At 43.9% G+C, this 20,025-nt stretch overlaps 1 protein-coding gene across 2 annotated transcripts in view; it reads left to right on the top strand.

The window, feature by feature from the left end:
- The window catches only part of POLR2B (RNA polymerase II subunit B), a 726,171-nt gene that overhangs the window by 442,559 nt on the left and 263,587 nt on the right, over nucleotides 1-20,025 (top strand). For both annotated transcript variants that reach the window (XM_077475735.1, XM_077475736.1), the window contains 3 exons: nucleotides 905-1,059; nucleotides 2,653-2,851; nucleotides 14,278-14,446. In XM_077475735.1, the coding sequence (XP_077331861.1) occupies nucleotides 905-1,059; nucleotides 2,653-2,851; nucleotides 14,278-14,446 (523 nt within the window). The remainder of the gene's footprint in view (nucleotides 1-904; nucleotides 1,060-2,652; nucleotides 2,852-14,277; nucleotides 14,447-20,025) is intronic.

Below are 20,025 nucleotides of genomic sequence, written 5' to 3'. Positions count from 1 at the left end.
TCCTAAAAACAGATCTGGGGGTTTTTGCGTCGGTTCAGAACAGGTGGCAGGAAACCATCCGGCGGAGTTCCTTCAGAAAATTTGAAGCATGTTCCATATTCTAAAGTCCTTCGGACTTTGGCGAGTCAAAAGTCCGTTGCAGCCCACACACGATCGAATAGTCTGACGGAATCAGTCCGTCGGACTTTGGATGTTGAAAAGTCCGCTCGTGTGTACGGGGCTTTATCCTCTCAGGTGCTGTCCTGAAAGACGTTTAGGGAAAATTCAAGTCAGACTTACTGGTAACTTGTTTTCCAGGAGTCTTTCGGGCACCAATGACCCGCCCTTTCTTTTTTTTTTTTTTTTTTTTTTCTTTTTTTTATGCTTCTACTAACCATAGTCTGTGTTCCAGCTTGGGCCGGAGGTACTCTGCTACAACTGATGAGCTGTGGGGGAAGCCTTCTTTTTAAAGTTTGGAGTTGACGTTTTCTAGTGGGTGGAGCCACTCTTAGGTGCTGTCCTGAAAGACGTCTAACTTAAAATGTTTATACTATTGAAGGCTCTGTTCTAACTCATTTGTTGGCACAATTAAAGTCCCTTCCCTTTGGTTGACGTCCCCTCCTCTTCTTTAGGCTGTTGCCCTCCATCTCACAGGTTTTGTGCCGGGGTGTGTTATACGCTAATATATTTTCATGTATATTTTTTGTATAATTTCATTATAGAAAATCTGTAACACTTAAAGGAACAATCGTTTATACATAAAACCAATACAGTGAGTGCTCTTGACAAAAAAAGGTGTCAGCCTGGGGCTCCATGATACTTGACCCCGCGTATCTGTGCACCTCACCAGCTTTGTAGTTTTCCTTCAGTATTTTCCCAAAACATCTGTTAACTCCATGTCAACGTGTAACTTTAAACTTTCTAGGTCTCAATGATAAGGGACATAAGGGAAAGAGAAATCAGAATCTACACTGATGCAGGAAGGATTTGTCGGCCACTTCTGATTGTAGAAAAACAAAAGTTGTTGCTGAAAAGAAGACACATTGACCAGCTTAAAGAAAGGGAATACAATAACTATAGGTAAGGTGTTTTTACTATATTTTTTTCTTTACACAATATTTACCCAACGCTTTTTCAAAAAATAAAATATAAAAACAATCCTGAATCTTCCTGGTGCACCTGTTTAAGTGACAGTGTTTAATTTACCGACAGTAACTGTTTGGTAAAAGTCACATTCGTTGCTTTACAAATATATTTGTCATTGTGTACATGTAGTACATAATTTTTCAGAATATATTAAGGCAGTGTTTCTGAGCCTTTTTTTAGTCAAGGCATCCCTTAGAAATGTGCACAAATCTTGGGCACATCAGTTTGAGGGCTCAACAGGAGGTGCCTCTGAATGCATGCACTTTTTTGCTCATTTCCATGCCTCATGTTTTTCAATGGGCCGCCTTGTGTGTGCGTGAAACACCCAATTTTTCTTTTTTTTTCTTTTAACGCAGCTGTGTGCCAACAAATGCATTATTTTTTAGATGTGCATGGGTGCCATTAAGAATTGACACCCACGCACATGTGCAAAAGGCAGCAAGTGTTTGTACGGCGTGGGAAAAGCCGTAATTTTCATACATCACCACACTGTCTCTGGTATGAGCAAGACCTAAAATGTAGTTTGTGAGACAGTTCAGTAGATTGTAAGGCAGAACACTCTGTTCTGAACTACTCAACTATGCATTCAGAGTTCGTTCATTTGTAACAGTGTGTATAGTGCAGCGTAATCAGCAGATACCAAGCCTTTATATGATTATATATAGCTGACAAAATAAATAGGATCACTAACAGAAGGCAGTGTGAAACAGGGTTTCCAACCTCCCGTGCCATTTTTTTTTTTTTTTTTTTTTCTGACAACCTAAAAATTAGAGTGCCTATTAAAAATCGATATTTAAACAGTATAAACACAATATGCAAACACTGATAATACACATAACAAAAAATTTGCCTTGTTTACACTTACAAAAGTCAACACAGCATGACAAATTATTAGTCCCTGATATTCACTGACAGGTGTAAAAGTCACACATTTTTATAAACCGTCAGTAAATTTACTGATGGTTGGCAATCCTAGTGTGAAGAATTTACATGTATCCATATACAGTTAACTGGCTTTTATGCAGTGTTTCAAAGCTGAGGACAGACAAGCCTTGATATATAGCTGCTGACAGACTGTAAACAATGAATACTGCTGCTGGCTTGTATTAAAAAAGTAGCAGGAACAGATATGGAATAACTAGCATGCTCCTTGGAAAAGCCGACCCAGCTGGCAGGTTTGAATAAAACCCTGCATGCTACACTTCTGGTTTCTGATACTGAGCAGAGAAGCAGTAGACATTGTAGCACATGACAGAGATGAGATAAAGCGCTTGGGTTCAGATGACAGCTGAAGCATTGCGGACACTGCAGCTGGTATGGCAGCAAGCACCCAGGAGAAATTGTTCTCCTCATATTTTACACCTGAATATCTGTGGAGCTGGGAGCTCTCTCTTCGCCTGTCCACATGTAGTGCTGGAACCATTTTTATACATTTGCCATGGCACCCTGGTTGGGAGAGTCTTAAAAAACATAACTGCTCTTGATATCTCAGTTTTCACCTGTAATTATGTTCCCACTTTGTTTCAGTTGGCAGGACCTGGTGGCTAGTGGTGTTGTGGAATACATTGATACACTTGAAGAAGAGACTGTCATGCTTGCTATGACGCCTGATGATTTGCAAGAAAAGGGTGTTGCTTACTGTTCAACATACACACATTGCGAAATTCACCCATCTATGATTCTAGGAGTCTGTGCTTCGATTATACCATTTCCTGACCACAACCAGGTTTGTTATGTAGATACTTTAATTCAAATTTTTTTACATTAACATGCATAGATGTTAAAGCTCATGTGACATTAAGTATGGACCTGAAATAGTTTTCACCTCATCCCTGTAAAACCGAGCCCATATTACACAGGTTCTGAGGCAGATTAGGGTGGTACTTAAACTTGCTTATCTACATTAAATTAGCCTTAATCTGTGTAATATTTCTTCGGGTTTAAAGGGATGATGTGGCAACGCTAATCTGAAATGTGAATTAAAATGGTCTGTCTGCTAGAAAACTGTGCCACTTAAAGCGGTATTAAACCCAATGGTAAATAATTATATTGCAGCTTACCAGTTCTTGGATGTTGTGGCTGTTTATTTGTTTATTTTTTAGTTTTTTTTTTTTTTTTTAAGCCTTTCTTATATGTTCATCTGGTTTAACCTGCCAGTAAGTTTGTTTTTCAAAAGAACAAGCTGTTTTACAGTTACAGCGATGAGACAAAACATTTACCACTGATAGGGGTACTTGCAATGACCCAATTTTATTCATGTAAAACCATTATCCCAAAAAGAAAAACTGATTGCAACAGATTATAAAGTTTTAGCTTGAGTTTGGCTTCACTTTGTTAGTTTATTTAAATCAGCTAGCATATCTAACACACTACACCCTCCCCCCGGATGACAATGCTGCTGTCCAAATCTGCCACCTGTGTGCATTCATCCAGAGGGCAGGCATTCTAATACAGGGGATGTCTTACTGGACAGATCAAATGGTGAAAACAGAGGGAAACCCTTAAAAAAACAAAACTAATTTAGCTACTACACCTATTAACTGATACGCTGCAATATATGTTTGGATTTAATACAGATTTAAGTGCCCCCAAAGATATCCAAAATGTGTTGCCTGTTCATGTAATTGCAGGCTTAGACCCCTCACACGGAAGGGCCATTCAGGTCCGCCTGTCAGTGTTTTTTTTTATTTATTATTTATTATTTTTTGCGGACCTTAATGGACGCTCCGTGCAGGTCTATGGATCGATTGACGTTAGCAGTGACTTGTCCGCTGACATGCGATCCACTAAAATTCAGATGGATGGAAACCCTGATTCTACTCCAACAGCTTTGTGAAAGTACAAAGGTTCAGGATGAAATCTGTTCACTCAGCGGTCGCTGCACACCATCAGGGGGATTTTCTGTCATCCGTGGACATCAAGGACTCACCGAGGGTCTAAACAAAGATGCTAGCCCCAATTTTGGCTTTGCTAAGGCAGCGTGGGATTGCAATCTTGATTACCTGGACAACATCCTTCTGAAGGCAGCTTCCGCCTCAGAATTAAGGGAAGATGTGGCAGTCGCCATGTAAATTCTTTAGGCGTTTGGTTGGGTACTGAACATACAGAAGCTGGTGTTGGTGCCGACAACACCTGGAGTACCTGGACTTGCTTCTGGACTCCTCAGAGGTGAGTCTTTCTCCCTTCGGACAAGCTGCAGACTCTTCAAGCTGCAGTGAAGTTGTTGGTGTCCCGCAGGTGGTTGTCACTACGTTTTTGCATGCGAGTCCTGGGTCTCATTGTAGTCACTTTCGAGGCAGCACCATATGCTCAATTCCACATGAGTCTTGCAAAAGGAGATCCTGTACAAATGGCACAAATCTCCGTTGTCCCTGGATTGTCAAATTCGGGTGAGCCAGCTAGTCAGATTCCCTGTGGCTGAGGTTGCCGGCCCTTCCGTCCGGGAAATCATTCCTTCCTCTTGGATGGATCACAACGGACGCCAGCCTGACCAGTTGGAAGGGGGGGTTTAGGGTGTACAGTCGGCCCAGGGTCGATGGACCCAGGGAGAATCCCACCTGCCGATCAATGTACTTGTACTTTGGGCAATCAGGCGGTGCCTCTCCACATGGTCACAGAGGCTGCGGGGGGGGGGGCGCAATCCTGAGAGCAACTTCCGCCTCAGAATTAAGGGAGGATGTGGCGATCACCATGCAAACTCTATAGGGATTTGGGCGGCTGTTGAACCTAAAAGTCGGTACTAGTGCCGACTCAGCACTTGAAGTACCTAGGCTTACTGCTGGACTCCGTGGAAGAGAGTGTTTCTCCCTTCAGACAAACTGCAGACTCTCAGAGCCGCGGTGAAGCTGTTGATGAACTACAGGTGGTCATCGCGTTTCTGCATGGTCGATGAGACTACGTTCGTCTGATCGGAGTCCAGACAACGCCACAGCAGTGGCATATGTCAACCATCAAGGAGGAACAAGAAGCTCGACTGCAGCACGGGAGGTTGCTCATGTCCTTCGGTGGGCAAGGCGACATGTACTGGCCCTGTCGGCCATATACATCCCGGGGGTAGAAAAGTGGCAGGCGGACTATCTAAGTCGCCAGATGCTGGACCCAGGAGAATGGTCGCTGCATCAGGAGGTGTTCAGGCTTCTTTGCCTTCAGTGGGGCACTTCAGATGTGGATCTTCTGGCCTCTTGGCTCAATCAAAAGGTGCGGAGGTTCGTGTCCAGGATAAGAGATCCTTGGGCGGACGCATCAGACACGTTGGCTCCATGAGAGCAATACTTGCTGATTTACACCTTCCCTCCACTCAAACTGTTAACATGTCTGCTCCGCAGAGTGGAGTCCGAGGGGACTCCATTACTACTGATTGCTCCAGATTGGCCTCAGCGTCCTTGGTACGCCGGCCTGTATGCGGAGGCTTCTTGGCGGTTGCTGATGCGAGAAGACCTGTCACAAGGTCCGATACTCCATCCTGCTTTACCGTCGCTGGTTTTAACGGCATGGCTGTTGAAAGCCAGGTGCTAAGGAACCAAGGTCTGTCGGACTCTGTAATTTCCACTATGGTGAGGGCACGGCAGTCTTCTTCTCGGAAGATTTACCATCATATGTGGAAAGCTTCGATCTCCATGTTTGAGGAGATGGGGTGGCATCCACGCATCTATTCATTGTCCAGGATCCTGCTGTTCTTACAGCGTGGAGTGGACCAGAAGTTGGCTTTGAGCACCATCAAGGGACAGATATCAGCCCTGGCTGTTTTTTTCCAACGACCCCTGGCGTCACACTAATTGGTGAGCACCTTTGTGCAAGGGGCCCGGCATGTCGATCCGGTGTGTCCACCCCTAGCTCCGTGGGATCTGAACTTGGTGCTTCAGAAACCGCCTTTTGAGAACATCAGGGAAATTCCCTTGTTGACCCTTTCTCAGAAAGTGATCTTTCTAGTGGCAATTACATCTGCCAAGAGGGTTTCTGAACTGGCAGCCTTGTCTTGCAAATTGCCCTATTTGGTTATCCACAGGGATAAGGTGATGTTGCATCTGCAACCTTCTTTTCTGCCGAAGGTGGTTTCGGTCTCCCATCTCAAAAAAGACATTGTTACCATCTCTGTGTTCTAAGCTGACACATCCTAAGGAGGTGGCCCTCCATTCCCTGGACATGGTCCGGGCTCTAAGGGCATATCTGTCTTGCCACGGCTCCTTTACAGAAATCAGATTCTCTTAGTTTCAGGTTACTGGTCCAAAAAAAGGGCTGGCGGTCTCGTTGACCACCATTTCTAGGTGGATCAGACAGATTGTGGTCCAGGCTTACACCTTGAAGGGGCGGGTGCCCCCCTTTTCTGTCATGGCCCATTCCATCGGGGCAATTGGGACCTCTTGGGCCTTCCGACATCAAGCGCCAGTCTCCCAGGTGTGTAAGGATGTGACTTGGACATTCGTTCACACTTTCACAAAGTTCTACAAAGTTGATGTATGCGCATCTTCTGATACCTGCTTTGGCTGAAAATTTTGCAGGCGGCCGTGTAATGTTGCAATTTACGATTTCTTCTTGTTACGGAAGTTAGATTTTGATTGTCAATGCATTCTGATGCATATGTTGACCGCAAGTTCTGATGCGGTTTGTTCAGATGGTGACTCCTTCATTGGGGAGCACCTCAAGTTGTGGGTGAAGTTATGCTTGCTGTTCCCAGCCCTCGTTATGACACTGCTTGGGGACGTCCCTATGGTCAAGATTAATAGAGTTGTGTCCATCAATGGACGAAAGAGAAATAAGGATTTTTGTACTCTCCGTAAAATCCTTTTCTCTGAAGTTCATTGATGGACACAACTCCTATTAGTTTAAATTATACTGCTTGTTGACGTAATGAGCTTCAGGAAGCAGGCTGAGGGGTTATTACCAGAGGGACTGCCCCCTGGGTTGAACTGTACAGTTCTGTTGTTTTTCACATGTATTACTTTCTGCCTAGTCCCCTTCTGAAGGTGGCATAATAAACCTACGGTCAAGATTAATGGAGCTGTGCCCGTCAACGAACTTCAGAGAAAAGGATTTTACGGTGAGTACAAAAATCCTATTTTCTCTTGCAGGTTCAGTCGTTCAACCTGCGCTGGTAACGATCAGAGTATCTCAGTCCTTAATGGACCAGTTTACAGATGTACTCAGTTATTCCTGATCAGCAGGCCCAGGATTTGGCCGTGATATCAGCACTGTTTCACAGATGCTATGAGAGATTTTATTCTCCAGGCCTCACGGCTTATGCTAGGGCTGGTACATGTGCATAGAATCCTATGGTTGAAAAATTGCTATGCAAAAAAGCTCTTGGCCAGTTTCCCTGATGGACGATTGTTTGGAGACGATCTGCACAAGTTTATCCAAAGAATTTCTAATGGGAAAAGTTCCCTTTTACCGGTCAAGAAAAAGTTTAAACATTTTACTTTTAAATGTACTACTTCAGTGCCAGGGGCAGCTGCCTCCAGGCAGTCTCGACAGCCTCCACCGTCAGATTCTAGAGGTAGACCTCTCGGTCAGTCCCAAGGCCAAAAGAGGTCCTTATGAAAGGAGACGCCCCTGCTCGCTCGGGTGGGGGGAAGGCTTCTGCAGTTTTCAAGAATCTGGCATGAACTTTACCAAGACGAATGGGTGGCTTCCTCAATTTCTCTAGCTTACAAACTAGAGTTCCTAGAGTTCCCGTATCCTCATTTTCTCAGATCAAATGTTCCCAAAGGTCCAATGAAAAATGTCTTTCTAGCTCTGGATCATCTCTTATCTCAAGGGGTGATTTCAGAGGTCCCTTTTGGAAGAGCGAGGTTTGAGTTTTTATTCAAACCATTTACAAAAATCCTGGCTCCTCTTTTAGCCAGGTTAAGGGCCAAATGTATAACAATACTAGCCTACTTAGATGATCTACTCTTGATAGATCAATCGGTAGCCCGCTTAAAGCAAACTTTGGTGACCACAGTCAGAAGACCTAGGTTGAATTCTGAACCTAGAAAAATCCTCCTTGATTGCAGTTCTTGGGGCTGATCATAGATACTGCTTAAAAGAGGGTGTTTCTGCCCCAGAAAAGGATCAGTTCCATAAAGGAACTAATCCAGGTGGTCAAATCAAAGAATCCTCCTGTACGTCTTTGCATGAAATTTGGAAAGATGGTGGCTTCTTTCGAGGCTATTCCTTCTGCATGGTTTCATTCGAGACTGCTACAAAACGGTATGTTACAAAACAGTATCCTATCTACTTGGAACAAGAAGGTCCATGCTCGGGACTTTCCAATGCATTTATCCCCCAGTGTGCATCAGCCTCAGTTGTTGGTTGATATCCGAGAATCTTCAAAAAGGGAATTCCTTTCTGCCAGTCACCTGGAAGGCGGTAACAGATGCCAGCCTTTTAGGCTGAGGTGCAGTCCTGGAACAAGCATCTGTCCAGGGGAAATGGTCCATCTGAGAGAGGAACTTTCCCATCAATATTCTAGAAATTCGGGCAGTATGCCTGGCCCCAGAGGCCTAGATGCTCTCACTACAGAATTATCCTGTCAGGATTCAATCTGACTTTGCCACAGCAGTGGTCTACATCAATCACCAAGGGGGCACGAGAAGTCATGCGGCCCACAGAGGTGAATCCTTTTCTTTCTTGGGCAGAAAGCAACATTCCTTGCATATCAGCAATTTTTTTTCCAGGGATAGAGAATTTGTAGCCGGACTACCTGAGTCGCTAACAATTGTTCCTTGGAGAATGGTCCCTTCCTCCTGACATCTTTCTGTCAGTATGTCAAAAATGGGGAGTTCCGGACGTGGATCTGCTTATGTCCAGGTTCAACAAGAGTGACAACTTTGTGTCAATGACAAAGTAACAGATGCCTTGGTCAGTTCTCACTGATCTATGCGTTCCCTCCTGTTCTGCTGCATCCGCGGCTTCTTTGCAGGATCAAGCAAGAAGTGAATGTGATTCTTGTGGCTGCAGCGTGGTCCATGAGGTCTTGGTATGCCAAGATCATAAAAATGGCAGTAGGGGACCCTTGGACGCTACCACTGTGGCCAGACCTTTTCTTGCAAGGTCCGGTATTCCATCCCATCTTACAAATGCTAAATTTGACGGTTTGGCTATTGAGACCCACATTCTAAAGTACCGTGAACTGTCAACTTCAGTAGTTTCTACTATGGTTAATGCTAGGAAGCCGGCCTCCAGAATCATATTAGAGAGTCTGGAAGGCATATGTCTCCTGGTGTGAATCCAGGGGTTGGCATCCCAGAAAATGTCATAGGTAGGAGCCTTGAATTATTACAGTTGGAATTAGAGAAGAAGCTGGCCTTGAGTACTATCAAAGGCCAGGTGTCGGCCTTATCAGTGTTTTTTTAATGACCACTTGCCTTGCGTTCTCTGTTTTGTAACTTTATTCATTGGGTAACACGGATCAATCCCCCAGTTAGATCCCTCTTGAACCCTTGGGACTTAAATCGTCTTTACAAATGCAGCCTTTTGAGCCCATTCAGGATATTCCCTTTGTCCTCTTGACAAGGAAATTTGTTTTCTTGGTTGTCATATCTTCTGTTAGAAGAGTATCTGAGTTTGCTGCTCTTTCTTGTAAAGAGCCATATTTGATTCTGCATTATTATTATTATTCAGGATTTATATAGCACCAACAGTTTGCACAGTGCTTTACAATATGAGGGCAGACAGTACACTTACAATACAAATCAATACAGGAGGGATCAGAGGGCCCCGCTCGTTAGAGCTTACAATCTAGAAGGGAGGGTCAAGTTGAAACGAAAGGTAATAACTGTGGGAGGGAATGAGCTGATGGAAAAAATAAAAATACAGTTGTTAGGTGTGGGTATGCTAGGCTTCTCTGAAGAGAAGTGTTTTCAGGGATCGTCTAAAAGCTAATAAAGTAGGAGATAGGCGGACAGATTGGGGTAGGGCATTCCATAGGATTAGAGAGGCTTTGGAAAAGTCCTGGAGGCGTGCATGGGAGGAGGTGATGAGGGAGCTAGAGAGCAGGAGGTCTTGAGAGGAACGAAGAGAACGAGTAGGTTGGTATTTAGAGACTAAGCTAGTGATGTATCTGGGGGCAGAGTTGTGGATGGCTTTGTACGTAATTGTTAGTATTTTGAATTTAATTCTTTGGCTGAGCGGAAGCCAGTGAAGGGATTGACAGAGAGGAGTAGCAGACACCGAGCGATTGGTAAGGTGGATGAGTCTGGCAGAGGCATTCATGATGGATTGGAGAGGTGATTGACTATGTAGAGGTAAGCCAATGAGAAGGGAGTTGCAGTAGTCAAGGCGGGAGATGACCAGCGAGTGAATTAGGAGCTTTGTTGTGTCATTGGTTAGAAAGGGGCGTATTTTTGAGATGTTGCGGAGGTTGAGGCGGCAGGATTTGGACAGTGATTGGATGTGTTGCTTGAAGGAGAGTTCAGAGTCCAGGACTACACCTAGAACCTTGGCGTGAGGGGATGGGCTTATGGTTGTGTCATCGATTTTGACAGTGAGATCAGGGGAAGGGGCATATGGGGGAGGAAAAATTATAAGTTCAGTTTTGGATAGATTGAGTTTGAGGAAGTGATGTGACATCCAGACTGATATATCTGATAGTAAATTAGTGATACGTGAGGAGACAGAGGGAGTGAACTGAAGGGTAGAGAAATAGATTTGGTTGTCGTCAGCATAGAGGTGGTATTGGAAGCCATGGGAGGCTATCAGTTGACCCAGGGAGGAGGTATAGATTGAAAATAGGAGTGGTCCAAGAACAGAACCTTGGGGGACTCCAACAGAGAAAGGAAGAGGAGAGAAGGAAGTAGAGTTGTAAGAAACGCTAAAGGTGCGGTTGGATAAGTAGGAAGAGAGCCATCGTAGAGTACAGTCGCGGAGACCAAAGGTGTGGAGTTTTTTTGAGGCGGAGGGGGTAGTCAACCGTATCAAAGGCAGCAGAGAGGTCCAGGAGGAGGAGTACAGAATAATGTCGATAAGACAGTATCAACAGGTAGTTTGGATAAAAAGCGGAGCAAGGAGATGGGGCGTAGGTTGTTAGGATTGGATGGGTCCAGTGAGGGTTTAAGTATGGGTTTGACAAGTGCATGTTTTAAAAAGTTGGGGAAGGTGCCAGAAGAGAGGGAGAGATTGAAGATGTGAGTTATAGAGTGTAGCATAGAGCCAGAGGGTGAACGTAGCATTTGTGAGGGAATGGGATCCAGAGGGCAGGTGGTAAGGTGGACATTACCAAGTAGTTTAGCAACTTCGTCTATAGTGGTGGGGTTGAAAGAGGGAAGTAATGATTGTGCCAGTGGGCATGATGTGTAAAGCGTGGAGAGTATCAGAACAGTAGAGATCTCCGTGCGAATTGTATCAATCTTCTGTTTGAAGTGATTGGCAGTGAGTGAGTTGGCAGGTGGAGGCGGTGGAGGGACGAAGTAGAGAGTTCAAAGTAGAGAAGAGTTGATGGGGACGGGATGATAGGTTGCTGATGAGAGTGATAAAATAGTTCTGCTTGGCAGAGAGGAGGCTAGAATTGTATTTTTGGAGGGCAGATTTATGTTGGTTGAAATCCCTGAGACTTGGTCTTGCGCCACAGGCGCTCATGAGCACGACTATGTTTTTTCAGACTTCTAGTGACATCTGTTTGCCAAGGTTGAAGGGGTCGGAGCTTGTTTCTGTGTGCAGTGAGGGGGGCCAATGAGTCCAGAGAAGCTAGAAGTGAAACGTTGTAGACAGAAGTAGCTAGGTTGGTGCAGGATAGGGGTGAGATTTTGTCGTAGAGCTTGTCGATGGCAGAGAAGAGAAGGGTTGAGATGACGTAGGTTTCTGCGGGTAACTTTAATGCGGTTGGAGGGAGAGGAGGTGAATGAGAGGGAGAGAGTGAAACTAATAAGGTGGTGATCAGAGAGAGGGAATGATAGAGAGGTTGCATGGAGTGCAAAGGTGAGAGAAAACGAGGTCAAGGATATTGCCTTCGGAGTGAGTAGGATCATGTATCCACTGTTTCAGGTCAAAAGAGGAGGTTAGGCTGAGAAGTTTGGAAGGGGCAGAAGTGTTAGTATTGATAGGGATGTTGAAGTCCCCGAGAATGATTGTGGGGATTTCAGAAGAAAGAAAGTAGGGTAGCCAGGCAGAGAAGTCATCAAGAAATGTTGATACTGGTCCAGGGGGCCTGTAGATCACTGCTATTCTTGGAGAAATTGGAATGAAGAGACGAATGCAGTGTGCTTCGAAAGAGGAGAGTGACAGAGAGGGAGGTGGCTGAAGTACCTGAAAAGTGCTATGTGGGGCTAGAAGCATTCCGACACCTCCTTCCTTGCATCCATGGGATCTGGGGGAGTGAGTCCAAAGAAGACCACCATGGGATAGGGCAGCAGAAGACGCAGTGTCCGATTCGTGGAGCCAGGTTTCCGTAATGGCGAGTAGGTTAAATGAGTTGGCGATAAAGATGTCATGGAGGGAGACGAGTTTGTTGCAGACAGAGCGGGAGTTCCAAAGGGCACAGGAGAAAGGGAGTCTGGTCTTGGGAAGAATAGAAATGGGAACTAAATTGTGTTGATTGCGGCTGCTGCCAGAGGGTGCAGGGTGATGGGTACAGTTTAATGATGGAGGCCCGGGGTTTGGGGATATATCTCCAGAGGTTAGGAGAAGCAGGAGGGTGAGGGAGGTAATATGGGAGTGAGATTTATATGAAGAGACATGTCCCAGGGGCTTGGAGATTTTTAGTGTGTGTGGATTTAGAATTAGCAGGAGTTGGTGGGTGCAGTAATAAGGAGAGGACAGAAGTGAGGGTGATTTATATTTATATTTATATTTATATATATATATATATATATATATATATATATATATATATATATATATATATATATATATATATATATATATATATATATATATATATATATATATATATATATATATGCTGTGGGGAGGAGAAGAGGGTTGGAGTTGAGATAATTTTAGTATAGAGGACAGCGCTGTCAGAAGGAGTGGTAGAGAGTGCATGTTATAAGGAGAAAGAGCTAAAGGGTAAAACGAGGTCACCTGGTGTCTTTGTGGTGTTTTTCAAAGTATTTTCTTGTGTACTTTCGCTTTGTGCATTCACTGAAGTGCAGAGTCAGAAGTGCTTCCACTTATAGAAATCCCCCCACTTGGAGAAAGAGCCCCAGTTGCAAGTGTTGCCCCCTGCAATAGGTAAGACAAGGGAGATAATAAAGCATTGTAATGTGGACAGGGCTACAGACTGTTGAGCAAAAACAACATACCAGCATTTTTAAAGACACACATGAAAAGCAGATAGCAGTGTTTCAGATTTTGGGTGGAGATGGTTCAGTTAGCACATACCTGTAGGGTGAGAGAGATTCTCAGATGAGACAGTCAGATAATCAGTTAATAAGTGCAGAGTCAGAAGTGCTTCCACTTATTAAAATCCTCCCCACTTGGAGAAAGACCCCCTGTTGCAAGTGTGCCCTCTGCAATGAAGATAAAGATGCATAAAGATAAGGGTGTATTATGACCTCATCCTAAATTCCTACCGGAAGTAGTATCGGTTTCATTTAAACCAAGATATTATTCTGCCTTTTTTTCCAGAGCCTCGTTCTGTAAAGGAAAAATCGCTACATTCTCTTGATGTGGTGAGAGCGGTCAAGGTCTATTTGAAAGTGACCACTCAGATTCGTAAAACAGATTTGTTGTGTGTCCCTCCCTTCAGTTGGGACATCTGACATAGTAAGTGCTATGGCTCTGTGTCCTGTGATGTACGATAAGAAAAGAGGATTTTTAAAACGGCTTACCTGTAAAATCCTTTTCTTTGAGGTACATTACGGGACACAATGGTCCCTCCCTTCTTTGATATACAAGTGTATTACTTTGCTACAAAACTGAGGTACTCCCACCAGTAGGAGGGCACTTTTTAATTCAGGGCATGGCAGTGTACAGCACTTGAAGGTTTAAATCCACATAGTGCTATGGCGCTGTGTCCCGTGATGTACCTCCAAAGAAAAGGATTTTACAGGTAAGCCATTTTAAATTTTTTTTTTTTTTTTTTTTTTTTTTTTACTGTCAAAGAATTTTATTAATTGCAAACAGCTTTATCTTCCTTTCCTTTTAACTTTTCTTTATACCATCCCTGATTTCTTACTACTTTTCCCAAAGGTCTCAAAAGCCATAAATTAAATCCAATTAAAAACATTTCTTTAGTCTCCTAGGAATACCTACCAGTCTGCTATGGGTAAACAAGCTATGGGCGTCTATATTACCAATTTTCATGTTCGTATGGATACTTTAGCTCATGTGCTCTATTACCCTCAAAAGCCCTTGGTTACCACCAGATCAATGGAGTACCTGCGTTTCAGAGAGCTTCCTGCTGGTAAGCATTTGTTTTTTTTATTTTTCTTTCGTTTTTCCTTAGGTTTACAGTACTATAGGCAAAACTTTTTTTCCATTTTGTATAGAGGAAGGGATGGTATAACCAGTTGTCAGATTTATTTTTTCGCCATCTATGTCCCATTGCAAAGATTTACCTTCACTTTCTGTCCTGTAGCCAAGCAGTAAGTGATAAGAAATCTCTGCAAATTAAGGGAATCCCTTGAGGCCACCAGAACTAGTGCCCCATTGGAAGATTTCCTCTGTATTTACTTTTTCTGGGGACAACCCAAAATTTGGGATTGTCTTTTACGTTCACTGATCATGTTACTTTGGACAAATGAATCTTGGGAAAAAATATATTAAATTTAGTGAGCACATAATACCCAATAATTGGTAAAACATAAATGATGTTAGTCTTAAAATTGCTCAGGCTTGTGGAAAGGTGGCAAACTATGGTACCGAAAAAATCTCCATAAGCGACGCTTTAAAAGCTATTACAGGTCAGGTTCCCTGTTTAGTTACACAGGAGGTCTGGTGCTAGAATTATTGCCCTCAGTCAGACGTTTGTGGTGCCCAGTGTGATGTGATCACTGTTTACATATGCGTGCAGGACTTGCGAGTTATGATTTCTGCTTTCACTGACGTTTGAGGGACACAGCCTCCTTCATTATCCATGACCAAACAGGGTTTTATTAGCCCCACCTACAGGAGTAGAACACTAGTAAAGGAATGGAAAGGAATTGGCTATTGTAAATGTACCCCATTCGTATTATTTATTACTACAAAAGAACATATTGTTGGATTTTACTGGTACCAAAGAGGAAAAGGAAAAAGTAATCTCTCTGCACACATGAGATCAGACATATCAGAATTTCCATATAATATATAACAATGATGGTGATATCAATAATGGTATGTGTGCAAATTAATAAGATATCTTAACCACTTAAGGACTAGCCTCGTTTTGAGATTTTGGTGTTTAAGAGTTTAAGTTTAAAAAGTTTTTTTTTTTTTTTTTTTTATTTTTTTTTATTTATTGCTAGAAATTTACTTGAACCCCCAAACATTATAATTGTGTTTTTTTTTCTAACACCCTAGAGAATAAAAGGGCGGTCATTGCAATACTTTTTTTCATATCGTATTTGCGCAGCGGTCTTACAAGCGCACTTTTTTGGAAAGAAAACACTTTTTTGAATAAAAAATAAGACAACAGTAAAGTTAGCCAATTTTTTTTCTATTGTGAAAGATAATGTTACGCCAAATTGATACCAAACATGTCACACTTCAAAATTGCACCCGCTTGTGGAATGGCGTCAAACTTTTACCCTTAATCTCCATAGGCGACATTTAAACAATTCTACAGGTTCCATGTTTTGAGTTACAGAGGAGGTCTAGGGCTAGAATTATTGCTCTTGCTCTAACGATCACTGTGATACAGCACGTGTGCTGTTTTCATATGCGGGCAATACTTGAGGATTATTCTACAGGGTTTATATAGCGCTGACAGTTTATGCAGCGCTTTACAACATTAGGGCAGACATTACAATACAATTCAAGACCGGGGGAATAAGAGGGCCCTGCTCATTGGAGCTTACAATCTAGGAGGGAGGGTCAAGCTATACAAAAGGGTAATAGCTGTGAGGTATGAGCTCATGGAGAAAATAGTGCAGTTGTTAGATGGAGGCAGGATAGGCTTCTCTGAAGAGGAAAGTTTTCAGGGATCGCCTAAAAGTGGATACATTTGGAGACATTCTGACAGAGTGGAGTAGTGAGTTCCAGAGGATGGGCGAGGCTCACGAGAAGTCCTGGAGGAGGTGATGAGGGAGCTAGAGAGCAGGAGGTCTTGGGAGGAATGAAGTGGGTGATTAGGTTGGTATTTTGAGACTAGGCTAGGGATGTAGCTGGGGGCAGAATTGTGGATGGCTTTATAAGCAAGTGTTAGTATTTTGAATTAAATTTGTTGGGTAAGTGGCAGCCAATGGAGGGATTGGCAGAGAGGGGTAGCAGACACTGTGCGGTTTGTAAGGTGGATGAGTCTGGCAGCAGCATTCATGATGGACTGAAGGGACAATAGTCCATTATGTGTGACTTAACTGACACAGGAGCCAGCAAAGTCACCGCTGTCCCCTGTAGCCTGGAGCATCAATCTTCTAGGTGGGTCTCGCTGCTCCGCCGCTGTCATTCGGCGAAGCCGCGATGTCACTCCTGCGCATGCGCACGGGAGCCGACACTCGCGGCATATTGCTGTTGACAGCCGCGCGTTCAGTGCGCCTGCGTGCCGCTGTCTACGACGCATGTGCTGTAGACAGTGGTGCCTGTCTTTCGGAAAATATCTCCTAAACCGTGTAGGTTTAGGAGATATTTCTTGGACCTACAGGTAAGCCTTAATCTAGTAAGGGTTTACAACCACTTTAAAGGTAAGCCAATGAGGAGGGAGTTGCAGTAGACGAGGAGAGAGAGAACAGGGAGTGAATTCAGGAGCTTTGTGGTTTCGTTGGTTAGAAAGAGACGTAGTTTACACATGTTTTGGAGGTTGAGGAAGCAAGCTTTGGAAAGTGATTGAATGTGGAGTTGAGGGGTGGAGAGAGATTTGTGTGTCGTCAACATAAAAATGATATTGAAAGCCGTGAGTGGCTACCAGCTGACCCAGGGAAGAGGTGTAGATTGAAAAGAGAGGTTCAAGAACAGAACCTTGGGGGACTCGGACAGAGAAGGGAAGAGGAGTGGAGGAAGTAGAATTGTAAGTGACACTGAAGGTGCGTTGGGATAGGATGAGAGCCACTGAAGAGCAGAGTCATGGAGACCAAGGGAGTAAAGTTTTTTTTTTTTTTTTTTTTTTTTTTTTTTTTTTTTTTGAGGAGGGGGTGGTCAACCGTGTCAAAGGCAGCTGAAAGGAGTACAGAATACTGTCCTTTGGCTTTTGCAGTTAGGTCATTTTGTGAGTTTTAAAAGAGCAGTTTCTGTTGAGTGTTGAGGTCAAAATCCAGATTGAAGGGGATCAAGAAAGTTATTTTTAATGAGGTAGTCACTCGGTTGTAAACCAGGCATTCAAGGCGTTTAGAGAAAAAGGGGAGCAAGGAGATGGGTCGTAGGTTAAGATTGGTAGGGTCCAAGGACGGCTTTTAAGTATGGGGGTGACCAGTGCATGTTTTAGAGCATTGGGGAAAATGCCAGAGGTGAGGGAGAGATTGAAGATGTGAGTTAGAGAGTGTAGGATAGTCAGATGGCGGCACTAGTGTTTGAGAGGGAATAGGATCCAGGGGGCAGGTTGTTAGGTGGGCTTTAGAAAGGAGTTTAGCAACTTTGTAGTAGCAGTTTTGAATAAGGGGATTGTCAAGAGTACCTGTTGTAATGGGGTCTTAACTGGGGGAGATACCTGTAGAGTGGAGATTTCATCACAGATTGTTTCAATCTTGTTTTTGAAGTGATTAGCAATCTCTTGGGCAGTGAGTGAGTAAGTGGGTGGAGGCGGTGGAGGACGAAGTAGAGAGTTGAAGTTAGAGAAAGGTTTACGGGGACTGGACGAGAAGGTCTTAATAAGAATTGTAAAATAGGTCTGCTTGGCAGTGTGGAGTAAAGAGTAGTATTTTTGGAGGGCAGATTTGTATTGGTTTAAGTCTGAGAGACTTGGTCTTGTGCCACAGACGCTCAAGAGCGCGACCTCTTTTTTTTGGAGAATTCTAGTGTCATCTGTTTGGCGGGGTTGTAGGGGTCGAGGCCTAATATTGCATGTATTGAGGGGAGCGAGCTTGTCCAGGGTGGAGGACAGGGATCTATTGTAGATCAAAGTGGCTTGGTTGGGGCAGGACAGGGGAGACATTTCGTCATAGAGGTGGTCAGCAGCAGAATAGAGGAGAGAAGAGTTAAAGTTGTGAAAGTATCTATGGGTGATGGTTAGGCGATTGGAGGGAAAGGTGTTGGAAGACGGGGAGAGAGAGAAACTAAGGTGATGGTCAGAGAGAGGAAAAGGATTATTTGAGAAGTTGCATGGCGTGCAAAGGTAGGAGAATACAAGGTCAAGGATTTTGCCATCAGAATGAGTAGAAGCCTGTACCCATTGCTTCAGGTCAAATGATGAGGTTAGAGTAAGAAGTTTAGAAGTAGCAGGAGTGTTTGTATTAGCAGGGATGTTGAAATCACAGAGAAGGATTGTGGGAATTTCTGAAAGGGAAAGTAGGGTAGCCAGGAAGAGCATTCATCAAGCAAAGTCGATAATGGTCCAGGGGGCCGGTAGATCACAGCAATTCTTAGGGAAGTAGGAGAGAATAGATGTATACAGTAATCTTCAAATGATAGGGGAGTGAATAACCTGGAAGGTGCATTGGGGGGGATAGGAGGAATCCCACTTCACCTCCCTTGCATCCATTAGGCCTAGGGGAGTGAGTCCAGTAAAGGCCACCCTGGGAGAGGGAAGCAGAAGAAGGGGTATCGGATTCGTGGAGCCAGGTTTTCGGTAAGAACAAGTAGATTAAAGGAATTATTTACAAACGGGTCATGAACAGCAGTGAGTTTGTTGCAGACAGAGCGAGCGTTCCAGAGGGAGCAGGAGAGGGGGAAGCTGGTGCTGAGAAGAAGAGGAACGGAGACTAAATTGCATGGATTGCAACTACTGCCAGAGGGTGTAGGATGACGGTGATGGGTGTGTTGGGTACAGTTAAATAAGGGAGGCCCAGGGTTAGGGGAAATATCTCCAGCGGTTAGAAGTAGAAAAATAAGGGAAGTAATGAGAATGCGATTTGTATGAGGGGGACATGCTTCAGTACCCTGGGGGGCTTGTTAGTAAGTGGGCTTAGAATTTGAAATAGGTGATGAGCACAGTAGTAGGTAGAGGGGAGAAGTGAGGGTGAAATGTACAGATTGTGGGGTGGAGCAGGGGGGTGAAGTTGAGGAGGGAGGCTGCAATTGTGAAGGAGGAGAGGTAAAGAGTGCATGTTTCAGAGACGAAGATGAGATAATTTGGAAATGAGTTCACCTGCAGTCTGCTGTGGTTTGCTTTGTGCAAATCGCTGAAGTGCAAGAGCAGAAGTGCCACTTATTTAACGAACCCCACTTCTTTGGAGGAACCCCTGTATGTGTTCCCCTGTAAAGAAGGCCTTGTTTTTATACTGTTGGGTGTGGGTTGAATCTGGAAATTAATCAGGGGATAATGATAATATAGGGCACACAGCTAGCAGAGCAAATCTTTTCACATCACATTCACATAGCAAGAGGACCAAAAGGCCAACATTTTAAAGATAAGGGAACCCATAATTTAGGTAAGATTTAATAGCTAAATAAACATTGAAATAATGTGAGCATGGCTACACATTGAGTTGAAACAGCAGTGACAAACAGATTTTCCAAATGTGCATGTGAGCAGTCAGTCAGTGTTCAGTTTGAAGTAGATGGGGGTATAAACGCAGATTAACCTGTGAAGAGAGAAGAAAATGTTCAGATGGATCTTGCAAGAGCAGAAGTGCCACTCATTTAAAGAACCCCACTTCTTTGGAAGAACCCCTGTATGTGCAGCCCCCTGTACGTATGTGTTCCCTTCTGCGCGCAAGCTCAATGGAATGCTTTAAAAAAAAAAAATCTTCTCTT

The sequence above is a fragment of the Lithobates pipiens genome, unplaced genomic scaffold, assembly GCF_037356315.1.
Source record: "Lithobates pipiens isolate NorthernLeopardFrog02 unplaced genomic scaffold, aLitPip1_a1.2 Scaffold_13, whole genome shotgun sequence".
NCBI lineage: Eukaryota > Metazoa > Chordata > Amphibia > Anura > Ranidae > Lithobates > Lithobates pipiens.
Note: the sequence above shows the minus strand (reverse complement) of the source record. Positions and strands in the feature narration are given on the sequence as shown.